General features: G+C 45.9%; 1 protein-coding gene across 4 annotated transcripts; it reads right to left on the bottom strand.

The window, feature by feature from the left end:
- Nucleotides 1-14,318: 14,318 nt before the first annotated feature.
- LOC127304854 (histone H3-like centromeric protein CENH3) lies at nucleotides 14,319-17,436 on the bottom strand. Of its 4 annotated transcripts, none has more exons than XM_051335445.2 (7): nucleotides 17,228-17,436; nucleotides 17,116-17,141; nucleotides 16,989-17,028; nucleotides 16,540-16,673; nucleotides 16,380-16,454; nucleotides 15,400-15,475; nucleotides 14,319-14,783 (listed from the first exon to the last, which is right to left on the bottom strand). In XM_051335445.2, the coding sequence occupies exons 1-7, from the start codon at nucleotides 17,328-17,330 to the stop codon at nucleotides 14,764-14,766; spliced, it is 474 nt and encodes a 157-aa protein (XP_051191405.1). In that variant the 5' UTR covers nucleotides 17,331-17,436; the 3' UTR covers nucleotides 14,319-14,763. The 4 variants fall into 4 exon arrangements, with proteins under 4 accessions (XP_051191405.1, XP_051191396.1, XP_051191389.1 ...); XM_051335436.2 differs by having other exon boundaries at nucleotides 14,319-14,788; nucleotides 16,540-16,670; nucleotides 17,228-17,433; XM_051335429.2 differs by having other exon boundaries at nucleotides 14,319-14,788; nucleotides 17,228-17,432.
- Between the last annotated feature and the right edge of the window lie 349 nt (nucleotides 17,437-17,785).

Genomic DNA, 17,785 nt, shown 5'->3' with positions numbered 1-17,785 from the left:
TAAATAAGATGCTGGTGGACACCGGAGCGGCAGTCAACATCATGCCATACTCTATGCTACGTCGGCTGGGACGCTCTAGCTCAGATCTAATCAAGACCAACGTGACATTGAGCGGTTTCAACGGCCAAGCGTCTGACGCACAAGGTGTTCTGAACGTGGATCTGACCGTAGGAAGGAAAACTATCCCTACAACGTTCTTCATCGTCGATAGCACGAGCACTTATGCTGTTCTGCTAGGAAGAGATTGGATCCACGCCAACTGCTGCATTCCCTCCACGATGCACCAATGCATAATACAGTGGGATGGAGATGAGGTAGAAGTCGTCCAGGCCGATGACTCAGCAGAAATTTCAACGGCTGGCATGAACGCATGGGAAGCAGCAGGCCAAGAACCCCTCTCAGGTATCAATTTGGACGACTGCGAGCGCATCGATGTGACGAAGGGAAGGGTTAAGCTGGTTTTATCCACTGGCCTGACCATGTAGCTGAAGCAAAGCGATGAGCAAACATGACGAGGCTGATCCTTGTGATCGGCCCCAAAAATCTATGAAGGGACATTACAGAACCTTCAGTCAGCGATTCAATCATTATGGAGGCCGATCCCAGTAATCGGCCAAAATTATCCTCACCACATGTTCTGCTTGTGTTCGTCCTTGATCCTATCAGGAGCCGACGTGCAAATTACAGAGCCGATATCTGCCATTCCCTGACAGATTCGGCTCGGGGGGTACCTAAACACGATGAACATGGGAACAGGTGCAGGAGGACATGTGTGCAGTGAAATATTAGGGCCGATAGGAGAAAATCGGCCAGTAAAAAAAAAATTTTACAGCCGATGCAAGGGCATCGACTTAGAACTAAACAAAGCCGATGCGCAGCCATCGACTCTAGTGCAATTATACGAGGTTTACCGGATCTCCACCAAATCCAGTTCAGCTGTGGGGCCCTCTGCTTCTTCGCGGGCGTAAAACAATGAGAACTCCTTCAGCTGCTTTGAGCCGATCCGGGTTCCTGAACCTTCTTGTCGAGGATTCTCAACCTTTGGTACTAGTTCAGCCGTCTTGACAGAAGGGGTATATCGGCTTTCTAAGGAGGAAAGGTGATCGGCTTTGGTGCATCCTCTCTGACATTCTCGCCTCGAGTAAGGCTCGGGGGGCAGCAGGCCTGGTGGATGCTCTGTTTAAGAGCCGATTGGGGTACCATCGGCTGATCTTTCGTCGCAACCTTCTTCACAAAATGATGAGTGTTAAAAAGTCCATTAGGTTTGGTTGGAAGAATTCAAAGGCTTCCCTGAAGATTCTACATTATCAACCAGATTTCAAAATCATCAGTTGAAGAATGGAAGGGTAAATTTTAAAGGACCGATGCTTTGCTATCGGCTCATTACGCATTGGCAAAGGGGACAAATCGGCAAGGTCAGTAGAAGAGCAAATCGGCTAAAGTAAGCTCAGAGGAAATCGGCAAAATCAAATTGGGAAAAGTTCTTCATTGATAGGCGAGATTTCTTACATAAAGAGCTGATTGCTCTCAAAAGGAAGTACTAGGGGATACATTGCCCCATCTACTGCTACTGGTCCTATACTAGAGGTCCTATCTACGGGCCGTCGCTGCCCTCGTCGTCGCCGTCGTCGCCGCTGTCGGCGCTGCTCCCGGCGGGCTCGTCGTCGCTCCAATGGCCACCGACTGGGCCCTCATTGTCCTCGTCCTCTTCGTCAGCGTCGTTGTCGTCGCTGTCGAAGTCGCTGAGGTTGCCCGGCCAGGGGCAGAACAGCTTGGCCGGCGGCTCGTCGGAGGAGGTGTCGTCCTCCTCCTCCTCCTCTTCTTCCTCCTCCTCCTCCTCGGGGGAGGAGAAGTCACAGGAGAAGCGATCGTCGTCGCTCTCCTCCTCTGTTTCCCCGTCGGCGAGGAAGCAGAGGTCGCTCTCCCCGTCGGTCAGGGACTGGTCGTCCTCCGACCAGATGGAGAAGTCATGGCTAGACTCCTCCCCGGCCTCAATGGCGCGGCGGGTGTTGGCTGTGTGGACCTCCGCCGGGTTCGGCTCCGGCGTCGGCTCGCGAGAGGAAGAGGACTGGGTGGAAAGATCCGATGAAGCAGAGGAGGAAGAAGACATGGTGGCGCAGGAGGGCTTTTGGAGTGCTAATGCGGAGAAGATGCGGAAATAAACTGTGCGGAGCGGTTAAATAAAAGGGGATATAGTGGAAATTCAATACCACAGCAGTTTCCGAGGAAGTGGTGCCTAAAAGAAAAAAAAAACTGCCAGGTCACGCGGAGAAGTTGAGAAGGCAAGGCATCATGATGACGGATACTGCAACGGTTCTGCCACGACATGACCCAACGAAGGAAAAGCAGAGTGATTTTGGAATTACCAATTCCAAAACCAGGGGGGCATGTGTTATCACCAGAATTTGACCGAGTCAGAGGTGGGCCGCGATCAAGATGGATTTGAAGATTATATACGGAAGAAATACGTGGATCGGCCTTATATGCAAAGTTGGGCTAGTTTGCCCGTGTATCTGTAACATATTAGGATACGTGTCGGTTAGTTAGAGTTTTACCCGTGCACGGTTAGGTGCACGCCTAAATTAGAAAGTCCCCTGGACTATAAATATGTATCTAGGGTTTATGGAATAAACAACAACCAACGTTCAACCAACAAATCAATCTCGGCGCATCGCCAACTCCTTCGTCTCGAGGGTTTCTACCGGTAAGCAACATGCTGCCTAGATCGCATCTTGCGATCTAGGCAGCACAAGCTCCACGTTGTTCATGCGTTGCTCGTACTGAAGCCTTTTTGATGGCGAGCAACGTAGTTATCATAGATGTGTTAGGGTTAGCATAGTTCTTCGCGTAACATGCTATCGTAGTGCAACCCTTGCATGTCTAGCCGCCCTTACACCTATCTTAGGTGTAGGGGCGGCACCCCGCTTGATCATTATTTAGTAGATCTGATCCGTTACGGTTGCTCCTTGTTCATCAAGGATTAGTTTAATATCTGCAATAGTTAGGCCTTACAAAGGGCTGGAGGATCCAGCGGCACGTAGGGTGTCGTTTGCTAGTCCTAGGCAGGATGTTCCGGGGATCAACCTCGTGTTGGTTTTTAGGCCTTGTCTAGGATCGGCTTACGATCACCGTGCGTGGCCGCGAGGCCCAATCCTGAGTAGGATGATCCGATTATGCGGTGAAAACCCTAAATCGTCGTAGATCTCATTAGCTTTATCTTGATCAAGCAGGACCACCATATATTCGTGCACCTCGTACGAATCATGGGTGGATCGGCTCCTTGAGCCGATTCACAGGATAACCTGAGAGCCGATCGAGGCTCGTATTTAATGTTTATGTGTATGCCATGCAGGAAACTAAGCGAGGCATCTCCATCACCTTCCTGACCAGGTATAGGTCAGGTGGCACGCCCTTGCGACCAGCATCGGACGTGTGACCAGAAGGCTTTGCGGGCCGTCGCTCGGAGGGACCTCGGCCAGCCGCAGCCCTAGGTTGTTCCTGGCTCTACGGTGTTGCCCGTCGCTGCCCGCCGGTGGGTTTCGGACGTCAACAACTCCCCAACAAAATGGGGTCGCCGAAAGGAAGAATCGAACCTTGATTGAAGCCGCTAGAACCATGATGATGGAGTACAAGTCCAACTACAACTTTTGGGCGGAAGCTATCTCAACCGCTTGTCATGCTACAAATCGCCTATACTTTCGCAAGGGTTTGGAGAAGACACCATATGAGATCCTAACCGGTAACAAGCCCAATGTTTCCTACTTCAAGGTCTTCGGATGCAAGTGCTATGTGCTCGTTAAGGGCACACGTCTATCCAAGTTTGGCTCAAGAGCTCAAGAAGGTATCTTTGTTGGCTATGGAGCAGATTCTGACGCCTATAGAGTCTTCAAAAAGTCAAGTGGATGAGTTGTGGAATCTTGTGATGTGACGTTCGATGAAGATGATAGTTCTCTAGAAGAGCGAAGTGCTTCTTGTGAGAAAGGAGATGCAATTCTACCGGATACCATAGGGAGGATGGGTGTTGGCTTATACCGATCCCAAGAGCTACCTCCTATGAGTGTCGGGGAAGGACCAAGTTCTACTCAAGTAGAGCCATCTACACCACAAGGCCAAGCTTCTTCCATTGAACAACCAAGTGCAAGCCAACCGCTACAACAACAATAACCGTAAGCTCATCAACAATAACAACAACCACCACCAAGTGATCAAGGCCAAGCTTCAAGTTCTACACTGGACATCTCGGGGTCTAACATTCCGGATACTACATTCCCTAACTCCCCCGGGTCGTACGGCTCTCATGACGATGATGATGATGATGCCCCCGACAACAACAATGATGGTCAAGTTGAGGATCAAAACCATGATGAAGATCAAGAGGCCTCACAAGAATCTATTCCCAAGGCCAACACTCACCGTGAAGATCCTACAACAAGAAACTTACGCCTCAAGTCTCATTCCTTACGCAACATCCTTGGAGATCTAACGAGCGGTCTACCCGGAGGCAACTAGCAAACTTTTGCGAGCACCATGCCTTTGTCTCCATGGTGGAACCACTCAAGGTCTACGACACGCTTGAAGATCCCGATTGGTTGCTAGAAATGCAAGAGGAGCTCAAAAATTTCAAGAGGAATGATGTATGGACTCTCATGAAGCGTCCGGATCATTGCTGCAATGTTCTCGTTACCAAATGAGTCATCAAGAACAAGCAAGATGAACATGGCATCGTCATCCGCAACAAAGCAAGATTGGTGGCCCAAGGTTATTCACAAGTTGAAGGCGTGGACTATGGCGAGACATTCGCACCCGTTGCTAGACTCGAGTCTATCCGTATCATTTTAGCCTTTTCCGCTCACCGTGGTTTCAAGCTTCAACAAATGGACGTAAATAGTGCTTTTCTCAATGGTCCTTTGCATGCGGAGGTATATGTGAAGCAACCCCCATGGTTCGAGGACCCCCACTTCCCGGAACACATCTTCAAGCTTAACAAGGCTCTATATGGTCTCAAACAAGCTCCTAGAGCTTGGTATGAGCACCTAAGGGAATTGCTTGAAGACCGTGGTTTTGAAGTGGGGGAAATCGAACCCACTCTTTTTACTAAGAAGGTCAATGGGGATCTTTTCACACTAGTAGGAAACTAGCTATAGGTGGGAGGCTATTCTGTGCGCACCTGTTTTGCATGCGCCACAGAAATAGTTTTTGTGGCGCACCAGACGAGATGCGCCACTGAAATAGCATATTTTTATGGTGCACCACACACACATGCGCCATAGAAATATGGTGGGACCCACCCCTGGCTAGGCACAATAATTGGTTTCACAATTTCTGTGGCGAACAGGATCACGCGCCACAGAAATAAGACTTTCTATGGCGCACATGGGCTGGTGCGCCACTGAAGATTTTTTTTGCTCTCCACGCAACTCCACCCCCTTTGGATTGCCTTTTTTTGCCTTATAAAATACAAAAGAAATAGATAGAAAATTCAAAAAATAAAATCCTTAGAGGTGCCCATGTATTATGTCATCTAGTTTTATTGAGAATTAACAAACATGAATTTCGACTTTTTTTTTTGCAAAATTGCAAAATCATCAAACTGGATTTGTGGTTGCATACGAACTCGGGAAAAAATGCACAATGTATCAAAATTACCGGGACAAAATTCTACATCCGAATTCACCCGGGTTTACCCGTTTATCCAATTTTTAGAATCGCCAAATTAGAAAAGAGTGAAAAATATACGCCAAAGTCAAGCTTTCTTCCTGCAAAAAAAAAATTCAAAAAAAATTATGTGGCGCAGCAAGTGCACATGCGCCATAGAATTCTAGTGCTGAAATTTGAATTTCAGTGGCGCCTACTCCTCCTCTCCTCCACCCGGCGACCTCCTCTCCTCAGGTGAAGTCCTCCTTCGGCATCCTCCTCCTCCGGCGACCTCCTTCTCCTCCTCCTCCACCCACCCACCACCTCCAACGACCTCCTTCTCCTTCTCCTCCTCCACCCACCCACCACCTCCGGACGGCCTCCTCCTCCTCCACCTCCACCCACCCACCACCTCCGACCTCCTCCTCCTCCACCCACCCACCTCCGATCGGCCTCCTCCTCCTCCACCCACCTCAACCCACCCCACCCCACTGACCCACCTCCGGCGACCTCTAGCAAATTTTTAAAAAAATACCGGCGAAATTCTGGCGGCCCCAAATCTAGATCTAGATCTAGGCGCCATTTTTTTTGAAATTCAAAAAACATTCGGTGGCGCACCACCGCTGGGTGCACCACAGAAAGTTTTATGTGGAGCATGCTTGCCCGGTGCGCCACATAAATAAGACTTCATGTGGCGTATGGGTCCGTGCGCCACAAAATTATTATTTTTTTGACATAGATTCTGTGGCGCACCGCCCATGCGCCACATAATAGCATTTTTGGTGCGCCACTAATGAGCCTTTCCCTACTAGTGTCATATGCCAACTTTATATGGATGCCATCATTTTTGGGTCTACTAATACCCTGTTTAATGATGAGTTTGCTAAGTTGATGACTGATAGGTTTGAGATGTCAATGATGGGGGAACTCAAGTACTTCCTTGGGTTTGAGATCAAGCAAATGCATCAAGGCACCTTAATCAATCAAGCGAAGTATCTCCAAGATATGCTCAAGCGCTTTGATATGAAGGGAGCCCAACGGTATTGGGACTCCCATGCACTTGAAGTGTCAACTCAGCCTCGACGAAACTGGCAAGGCGGTGGACCACAAGCTATACCGTTCCATGATAGGTTCGCTTCTTTACCTATGTGCTTCCCACCAGACATCATGTTGGGTGTTGGTATGTGTGCACGGTTTCAAGCAAATCCGAAAGAAAGCCACCTTATGGCGGTGAAGAGGATCTACCGGTATTTGGTTGATACCCCAGAGTTTGGACTATTGTACCTGAAGGACATGGAATTCTCATTGTGTGGATTCACCGACTCGGATTGGGCGGGATACAAGGTTGATAGGAAGTCTACATCTGGAGCTTGTCACTTCCTTCGGAGATCTTTTGTGTGTTGGTATTCGAAGAAGCAAAATTGCATCTCCGACTCCACCGCGGAGGCCGAGTATGTTGCCGCGGTGAGTAGTTGCGCTCAGATTTTATGGATGAGGCAAACCTTGCGGGATTATGGACTTGAGTGTAGCGAGGTACCTCTTTTATGCGACAACGAGAGCGCCATCAAGATCGCCTACAATCCGGTACTCCATGGCAAGACGAAGCACATTGAGATACATAACCACGTCATTCGGGATCACATTGGAAGGGGCGATATTGTTCTATCTTTCATTGGCACTAGAGAGCAATTGGCGTACATCTTCATGAAGCCTTTGGACGAGAAGAGATTCATCGAGTTGAGGCATGATATTAATATCATAGATCCGTCGAACTTTGCTTGACCGCCGTGCGCACATACCACTCTTTAGCTAATGTCTTGATGGAAAGGATGCATGAACATAGAGGGAGTGTCGTTTAAAATTATTGAGCCACCCCTCCCCCCATAATGCATAAAGCAATACAAAACATACTCTTTTTGTCAATCAAGTGACTAATGAGCTTCATGTTAAGTCTTAGTCGTGAGTCCTAGATACATTTACGCGACTTCACGCTATTATACTCTTACACGGTGGCCTAGGCCACCAACCTCCTCCTTGAGGATTTTGTGTTCTCTTTGGTTTCTCTTGATTTTCTTTGAATTTCTTTTGCTTTCTTTTGCGTTTCGTTTTTGCCCTCTTTTTCTTGTGTTTCCTTGTGGGGGATTCACCCAAGTTTGGCTTTCCATGTTGACTTCTTGTGAACTTGGTTGAATAGTACCTTTACCAGTTCCAGCTTCTAATCCCAAGCCATTCCCAACCTCATTGAGCCATTCCGTCTAGAAGCACAAGTTCACACCTAAAATCTGGAGTTTTTGAAATTTGGCGACTGGTACTACCGGTGGTTAGGCTAGTACTACTGCCCCAGTGCAGTGTTCTGATGTGTGTCAAAAAAATTCCTTGGAGCGGTACTACCGCATGAGATACCGGAAGCGGTACTACCGCTTTTGTGACAAGTACTACCGCTTAAGGTATCGAGTCGGGCTGGATTTCCCAATCCACCACTTTTCCCCAACCCACCTCAAGTCAACTTCCGCCACCCAAGCTCAAGAACTCCGAGGAGACCGGCCCCGATCTCCTCCGCCATCCATCCCCGACCCAATCTCCTCCGTGGAGAAGCTTCCCCACCCCCTCTCCTCCATGGCCTCCGGTATGAACTTGAACTTCCATCTCTAGGGTTTGTCGGATTCCCTAGATGAATAGGCTAGGGTTTGTTGGAGTTTTTGGTGGAGATTCATCCTAGGAAGCTATTCCATGTGTATAGATACTAGCTTGAAACATATTGTGAAGTTTTGTGCCTCAATGCCATGGACCAAAACCAGATCTGGGCGTGCTATGCTCGAGCGGTACTACAGGTCATTTTTGACCGGTACTACTGGTCCCAACCGGTACTACCGGACCTGCTAGCGGTACTACCGCCTTTTGAAAACACATGTTGCTTGTTAGTGTCTTATGCTTTGCAACTCTAGGGCTTGTGCACTTGTCTCCTATTCCCTCTACAACCTCTGTTGTTCACAGGTTCGAAGCCCCGCGCTCCAAAGAAGAGGAGCGTCCCTGTCTCTCGCTATCAAAGCGAGATTGAAGAAGATTATATCCTCACTCCTCGCACCACCAAGTGCCAATGAGCAGCAGCCGCAGCCAAGAAGAAAACCACCATGGGACCTGTCAAGCCCATGAATCAATTGTCCAATAACCAATTATTGGCAGTCTGAGGCGTTAACCCTTATGTGGTGAAGAAGAATGTCCGCTTGTTCCCCAATACAAACTTCTACCACCAAAACCAAGAGAATATCTACAACAAAATCTATGGTGCCAAGGAGTTCACTTGTTGTCAGTGGTCGATAAGCATGGACAAGCTTGATTCCGACCCCGAGTATTTTGGAGAAGCTAAGGCCATATGCAAAGAACTGGGGCTAGTTCCTTTGAGGATCTTCTACCACCCATACTCCAAGGAGATCATATGTCAATTCTATGCTACGGTACAATTTGATGTGGATGAGAATGGAGACCGTTCTCTCACTTGGATGACCAAGGAGCACCTCATGAAGGCCACTTGGGCAGAGTTTGCACACGGTCTTGGCTACCAACTTGCTCACAACAACCTCAACTCCTTCCGGGTTCATCTTCATCACAAGACTAGGACAAGATGATCAACCTCTACATCACCAGGCGAGCGGTTTGCGGGAGTGCCTATGACCTTCTCCCCACCTATGATATCATGAACTGGATCTTCCGCAACACCATCAACCCCAAGAAGAGCAATCAAGATGAAATCCATGGTTTTCTTGTCAACCTCCTAGTGCTCACTCAACAAAACCAAGGCAGCGACAAGCAATTGGATTGCATGGACCACATATGGCATGAGATGCGTGATTGTGCATTCCTCCGCAAGCTTCCCTCATTTGCTCCATACATCATGCGGTTGATTTACGTCAAGTGGGACCAAGCCAAACGTGGTGACCTCCTCACTCAATGTCGGCATATAACCGATCACTTTGTGTGTAGCCCCATCGTCAAGACCCATGCTAAGCCAAGGTTTGGCCCCGGTTCCCCCAAGGAAAGGGAAGATGCATGAGGAGGCCGATAGTGATGATTCCGACTATGTGCCCCAATTCGTCAAGACCAAGACTTGATTTGCAAAGCTCAGCGCACGCCTCAAGAAGTCATTTTGCTTCAAGGAATACCTCCAAGATCGGATTTACTATGAGCATGAGCAAAACAGGAAGATCCGCCAATGCCCAAAGGAGATGATGGTATACTAGATTCACCGTAGTTGCTAAAGTTGCCACCTTTACTTCTGCATCGCGCCTAAAACAGAAAAAGACATAAAAATTGAGTACCGACCATTCACCCCCCTATAGTCGCGCCACCGATCCATTCAATATTCACCATGTCTATTATGATTCTTTCCTTAACGTTAATGGTGATGTGCAAAGAAATGGAACATTACGATGGATGACGTGTTCATATACCATGCACATACGGTCTTCGCTTTACCTATTGTGAGTGTAGCTACGTGAAAGACAAGGTCATCTTCGATTGAGCACGAGTTGACAAAAGGAGCTCTTGAGAGATACAAGTGAGTTGAAGATCGAACTCGACTCTTACCTTTCACATGCTTTGCATTGAACATGTCAAACAATTTCTCTTTCTTATGGTTCATTTGCAAGCATGATGATGAGATTTTACCATTGGTGTTGCCTCCAACAAGTTGAACAATTTCTTTCATTTGGTTTGTCGGCAAGCACGGTTGTGTAAATATTACTTTGGTGACATATTTTATGGATGTGTTTTGTGTTACAACAATTATGAGGACCAATTTCTTTTTCGATGGTTTGTTTGCACACATGTTTATGATTTTTTGACACTCTCCCTTATGTGTTTCTGTCAAATTCTCCACTTATTGCTTCAAGTGTGTTGACCAATTTCTCTTTCTCATGCTTTGATTTCAATAATGAACTTGAGTTTCTAAATGAGATGGACATCATGGCATTCTCACAATTTGAAGTTTTTGTGTTTCCACATTTGGAAGATGTTCAAATGGAGTTCTTGCACATTGACTTTGCATATGCATTTCTTGATATTTTTTTTTGTGCTAATGGTGTTGTGAACAAGAATGGACATGTCGTTGATGATGCGCTCTTCTATCACGCACAAAAATATTTTGCTGGCCTTTATTGTGTGAAGGGAAATGTGGCATATGGATGAGGGCTAATGAGTGGTTAAACCGCCACACATGTATGGAACAAGATCTCTCCGTGAGATCATGCAAACATTATGATAAGGTGACCTCCTTCTACTTAAGGTATGTTGCTAAACTCTTCGAGCATTGGCTACTCTTTGCGTGTTCCTTTGCTTCTCTTGTTCTATTGATAGGGTTCATGACAAGTGAAGGTTCAAGAGTTGCTTCCATATCCCACATCTACATGCTGATGACGACTTAGCGTCGAGGACGACTCTTTTTCAAGTGGGGGGAGATGATGTATAGCCTGACATTCGGTCTTCAACACATCACGCGCGTCAATGTCTTCACATAAATTAAAGGTAAGTTCAATCCTATTTGTGACTTCGTTGCTTACCCTGAAGGATGGCATACTACTTCATAATATGCCTCATGTCAATGATAGGAATATATCGTCACAGATGGAGAGATGATAGGGAAGCATGTAAGATCGAGGAGGGAAGGCCGAGGTCACGGAGGCATGGAAGCGAAGGAGGAAGAGGAGGTGGACGCTCCAGGGTCGAAAGTGCCACAGCACCTTGGCTGGCACTGTCACCCTTGCCTAGTCCGGTAGTACCGCTACACTATGGGCGACATTACTGCCCTGTTCCGTGCCGGTACTGCCTCCCCATGCTGGCCGACACTACCGCCACCCCATACGATCGACGACTGATGACACCCACAACTATATTCGATGGCTATGATGTATTTGGCTTATTACCTAAAGTACCCTTGGGTTGCTAGGACTATAAATAGGATCCCACCTCCCCCTTCACGAGGATAGGTTAGATATGAGCCAAATTAGGCTTGTGCCCCCATCCCTAGTTGATTAGGGATACCCCTCCTCTCTTAGACACAAATATATGAGTTGTATCAAGGCCCGCTTTATGCAATTGATCTCTCATTGTGTGATTCTACTTCGGTCTCTCATACGAGTGATTCCATGGATTGCTTATCGATCTCTTCCTCGGGGATTCTACCTCATGTCTCTCTCTCGAGAGGGATTCTATCGGAATGGTGGTTCGGGCCGTTGAGAGCAAACTGGATTGTATCGGGTTATTTGTGCATGCGTTCATCGCGTTCTTGTTCGTTCTTTGTGTTCGTCCCTCTACCCCCTCTTTACCTTGGTAAATTCGTGAGATCGGGCTACAAATCGAGGCTTGCCCTTCATCAAGCTACCTTTACCATGCTACTGAGGAGGGATTTGAAAAATTAGGGCCTTTTTGTTCTGAAAACAGCCTACTCGCCCCAAACGAGCTTGAATCTACCGCTGCCACGCCGATGCCAACGCCACCCGCCTCCGAATGACACACGAGCAAGGATCGACCGAGGGATTTAAGACTAAAGAGGTATTCTAGAGAAACTAGTTGATTACCTTTGCTTGTGTGGGTTGGAAAAAGCGCTAGGCGTAAGCGAGGTGATTGGCATTCGCCTAGTGCCTAGGCGATGCTTAAGCGGCCTAGGTGCAGCCTAGGTGGGCATATTTTATACTATCAGGTGTGTATATTTGTTATTATATGCGAATAAACATTAATTTATAGCATGTAAATGAGTAAATACGTAATAACTACCTTTATAATAATGCACATCTAGCTCGATCATGAAGTATGACCTGATTTCTTATTGTGGAAGATAATTTCTTGGTTAGACTGCCTAGACTTCCGCTAATGCCCTAGGTGAGGCGTTTGTCCATCGCCTAGTGCCTAAGCATGCTTAAGCGGTGCCTAGGCATCGCCTTGTCCAACAGAATGTGTCCGAGCTGTGCAGTCGCCGCCAAGCCACCACCGAGGAGTATTCCACCACCGCCGAAGAAATTCCCCATTATTTGTGTGTGCGTTCATCGTGTTCTTTTTTGTTCTTTGTGTTCGTCCCTCTCCCCCCTCTCTACCTTGATCAATTCGTGAGATCGGACAACGAATCGAGGCTTAGTCAAGCTACCGTTGCCATGGTACAAAGAAGAGATTTGACAAGTTAGGGCCTTTTGTTCTAAAAGCAGCCTACTTGCCCCAAACGAGCTTAAATCTACCGCTGCCATGCCGACGCGAATGCCATCCGCCTCTGAATGACACATGAGCCTGCAGAAATCAATTGATTACCTTTGCTTGTGTTCGAGCTGTGCAGCCGCCACCGAGGAGTACACTGCCGCCAGAATCTAGTCACTGAAGGAGGATTTGATAGGCGAACCCCTCTCCCCAGTGAACGAGATCCAACTCCACCGGGAATCACAGGAATCTTATAGCAATTGATAAGCTATGCTAGTAGGATTCCATCATAGAGAACACACGCACAAGAAATTTAGGGAAAGGCTGGGAATTGCTACTTCCAACTACGCCTTCTTGGCTGAATATTAATGGGTTTATTACAAGAGGAGTTCACCAGCCGGAACACGACGGCTAGGGTTACTTGAGACCCACCAGGGAAAGATAAAATTAGCCAGGTAAGCCATCCATAGCCTTATAGCCTTACAAACATGGTGACCTGTAAAGCAGCAAATCGAAACGAGCACTAGCATGTGAGCCTAGAGGAGATGCCGCGAAGATGCCTTCCATGATAACCGTTGGATGTACGTCTTGTTCGATCAACATCGGCAGTGGTTAACTGAAGCTCTTCTGCACATGCCGCTACAAGTGGTTGTTACTGAACTTTTGCACTGCATCAGATCATGACTGGGGATAAATCTTACTCAAAAGATACAAGTGTGTGGCCCCACATAACAACTGTGCGCCCGTACCTCCACGATACAACATGTTTTGCTCGCTCTCCATGGCCGGTAAATAGACAGGATTTTAAAAGAGAAATACTCTCTCCGCTTCATATTGCTTATAGCTATGCTAATATGGATGTATCAAGAATTAAAATATGTCTAGATAAATCCATACAAGCGACACATAATATGAATCCGAAGGGAGTAATAATTCAGAGCAAATAGTATCAAATGTTTGTACACGCATTTCCTTGAAATTGGCTTTTGTCCACAACAATAGCAAGCAGAAACTCAATTCGGCCCGGGTGCGTATGATCCCTCTACCATAAAAACATATTTTCATGTGTTAAAATTTTTTGATAAAAAATTATATTTACATCTCCATAATATATGTGTATTCGTCAAGTTTCACAAAAAATGATATTTTTTGTAGTCTAAGCGAAAAAAGAGAAAATTTATCTTGTGACAAGTCTTTGTTTCAGCACCGAATTTTGTCTTTTTTACACACGCCACATGACATGTCGATTTTTCATGAAACGACTTTGTGAGCGCGTAGCACATGAAGATGTACGTGCGAAATTTTTGTTTCAATTTTTTTGACATTTTAAAATATATCTAACATGTATTTCAAAATAAAGGGTACATACGCTCCCATGTGCCAAAACATCACTCCCAATAGCAAGTTATTTCTCTTTGAAATTGGCTTTTGTCCCGCTTTATAAATAAAGCCGCAACGACCGAACCGATGCAAGGTGGAGAGGAGAACCTCTTACAAAGCAGATCAAAGGAACCTCTTAGCAAGTTATTTCACAATCGCATTCTTGGACTGTTAACATAAACTCTGAATCAGATCAACTGAAATGGAGCGCAAAGGCTAGGAAGGTCAAATGACCCCTAAGATATACATAACAAATAAGAATCAACTTCGAAGACCAGCTAACTAAATGAAGATACAACTACTCCCCCCAATTCATATTACTTGCCACTAGTATATAACTAAAATATTTCTAGATACATCTATATTACTAGCAAGTAATATGGGTCGGAGGGAGTACAATACTTCCTAACAATGAGTATCACCACTGATATTTGTCTATTTGATCACTATCACCACTGCCATTGCACCCCACAATACAGAAAATATCTCCCATCGGTATCGCAACGGCTTTGCCCCTGGGATGAAGAAAATATATTCCATTAGTATCACCACCTTGGCCCCCCGATACGCCTAGCAAGATGGATGTCCTTCTGCACTGTAGCAGTAAAAACAAGTCAGGTAAATGTGAACATGCTACTCTATACATGTAATTTCTTCATAAAATAGTCGCTTTTATTAAGGAGCATCCTTCTTAAGATATATACAATCAAAGCTGGTTGAAAACATGTATTATTTGTTACGATACAAGAATAACAATGATACGTAATGTTTTTTGTGTGTTTGTTACCATACAACAGTTGGCAGCTTTAAGAAAGAAATAAAACATATATTACAACAGTAAAAATATTGATTTGATGCCTGTTTGTCCTCAAGATAACAAATACACATGTAATTAGTTACCCTAAATTTCCTGTTGTACTCACCAGATTTGGTACTTATCTAAATATGCAGCATGAGAAAATTCTGGGCAACTCAGAAACCATATTGTTAGCATATTAACTGTTTGTTTGACATGTTCGTGGAGAACAAAAGATATCTGATAATTGTAGGTCTTAATGTCATTAATCACTGCAAATTTTGCAACTAAATATCATATCAAATAAAAGCAAAGATGACACTGTAATTCGAGTGCTTTAACAATTCTAGCATGTTTCCTGTTGCATAATAGTGTAAATGAAAATAAGTGTTCATTCAGTGCCGACTTACTGAGGGTAACACGCTTTGCATGGATGGAGCAGAGATTTGCCCTTTCAAATAAGTCTACCAACATATATTCTGCAGCCTGCAGAGGGAAAGGGAAAGAAAATCATGTGACAATTCGGAGCAAGCAGGATAGTAATTGACAGTACAGTTAGGACATTAACTTATTCATAGGTCAAATGGACTAGTCCACTCTTTGCTATTTTACTGGTCATGCAGAATAATACATTCCGGCAAGAGGCGACTAAAGTAAGTTTTCCATACATTAGCAATGTTCTATAAATGGACAATAAACTTGATGGTTCCAAAGTAGTTATGTTGTTGTACTGGATACATATAAGATACACTGTTCGGACACATAACCATCACATGACAACATTCAATCTTCAGGATCGCACTATATCCTTCCTGATTCAAATTTAAGGTACCACACTGATCACTAGGTCTTCCTTCACTGCATAGTTTACACTGTTAGGCCTCATAACCATCACATGACAACATTCAATCTTCTCCATCACACTATATCCTTCCTGATTCAAATTTAAGGTGCCACTGATCACTAGGTCTTCCTTCACCGCATAGTTACAAACTTATTCTTTAAAAAAAATAGAACCTAAATAATAGTTCAGTTTTGCATGCGTGACGTAATGATGTATATCTTAGAACAAACAACCAGACACACTAAAGACTACGGATACCCTTCCACTCATCATTACATTTCAGTTTCAGTTACCAGCCATAAAAAAAATAAGCCGCTACTACAAACAAAGGTTAAACCCAGACAATACTTTCTCTTTTTTTTTGAATTAGTGTTGATAAATAAATACATCAACAGAATTAATACCAGAGCATTAACAAACTATGAATTATGGTGATAAATTTATCTATCACACAATTCATGGTTTTCGGATCTTAGGTTAACAAGCAGTATGGTTCTCTAATCAAACCATCAGGTCCAATGGTACATGACAGGTTTCAGCATTGACCTCTTGCAACGCAGCGAGAGCTTGAGGTGTCCAGCGGTACACCTTGGTGGAGCAGAAGTTAGTGACCTCCTTAACCTGCAAGTTTATCAGCAACAATATCTCCCATCACACTCTGCGCTCTAAACCGTCGATAGAGAGGGGACTTAACAGAGGTACCCACCAGACGGACAAAGGGTGCAAACGGGATGAGAAGCTCGGTGGACTTCTGGTACTTCCTGATCTGCTGCAGTGCGACAGTGCCTGGCTTGAATCGGTGCGGCTTCTTCACCCTCTGTTGCACAGGTGCCACTGCTTCTTCAAGAAAAATTACAAACTAGAGACAGTCAGAAACCCAAATAACAGCTACCTGGCAGAGAGCAACTCCAAACAAAACTGAGAGTTCCATGTCCACCCTCGTCATCATGTCAATAGAAGATAAACAAAAAAACTGCACCAGGGTAGTAAAGTAAAACTGTTGATCCAGCAGTAGGAGCAAAGAACAGCAACGAGAACAGCAACCCCACCAAATATTCACAGTAAGGAAGGGAATGATCGGAAATGACCCGAGAAAGCAGCCTAAAGCCCTAAACACGTGACATAAAACAAGAGAATGACACAAGAAGACCGCACCTTGAGTCGTCGCTGCAGCCGCCCTTCGCCCACCTCGCCTCTGCATTCCGTCGAACATGTAACGAGCAAATCAGAAGAAAAAGACAAAACGAAACAGAGAAACCCAGATAGACAGGCTCACACGCACCGGTGCCTCCGACGTACTCGTGCCGCCTGCAAAAGAGAGCACGAGCTTAGCATTTCCGCATCAAAGAGGCGGCGTATTCGCTCGTAAGGCAGGAGAGGGATGGGAGGCTCACCTGTCTCCTGCTGCGGCCCCAGGCCGGGGGAGCGCCCGAACTGGAGCTGCTTTTTGGGCTGCGGCCTGGAGTTCCTCGCAGCTGGGTGCTTCGTGCGAGCCATCGCGGCGGCCGGGCTCTCGACGGCGGCGAGGATGGCTCTTGTCTTTTTTTTTTTTTCAAACGAGACCCTGGGATTGTCGCAGGTAGCAAGTGAAGTCAGTTGTGGTCTTTCCCTAGAAAAAGGCGCTATGTGTGGGAGTAGAGGTCGGTTAGGAGCGCGAGTCGAACGTTGGGCGCGCGGGCCCAGGTGGCAGTGGCAGGTGTGTGTGTGAAGAGCGGTTCGGGATAGGTTCACAACGGAACTTGCCGAATACTTTCATATTTTATTACGGTTCCGTTAATTCTCAGTCAACGGCTAAGAGCTCGTTTGGTATCCATTTGGCAATTCCAAAGTTATGTTGTTTGGTTGCCACGGAATTGCACCGTCATTTTATTTGGCAAAATCACCAAAATACGCCATGTGTTAAGCTGATTTCCGTTACCGACTTGTCATTTGCGTGGAAACGAGAGACGCGT

The sequence above is a fragment of the Lolium perenne genome, chromosome 1 (assembly GCF_019359855.2).
Source record: "Lolium perenne isolate Kyuss_39 chromosome 1, Kyuss_2.0, whole genome shotgun sequence".
NCBI classification, from domain to species: Eukaryota; Viridiplantae; Streptophyta; class Magnoliopsida; order Poales; family Poaceae; genus Lolium; species Lolium perenne.
Note: the sequence above shows the minus strand (reverse complement) of the source record. Positions and strands in the feature narration are given on the sequence as shown.

Bases quoted from the DNA above. Each gene is read 5' to 3' on its own strand.
- LOC127304854 (XM_051335429.2), bottom strand. From the start codon at position 17,330: ATGGCTCGCACGAAGCACCCAGCTGCGAGGAACTCCAGGCCGCAGCCC. The intron at 17,142-17,227 runs GTGAGCCTCCCA...TCTCTTTTGCAG, and splicing joins GGGGCCGCAGCAGGAGACAG to GCGGCACGAGTACGTCGGAG. The intron at 16,674-16,988 runs GTGCGGTCTTCT...TTTTTCTTGAAG, and splicing joins GGCTGCAGCGACGACTCAAG to AAGCAGTGGCACCTGTGCAA.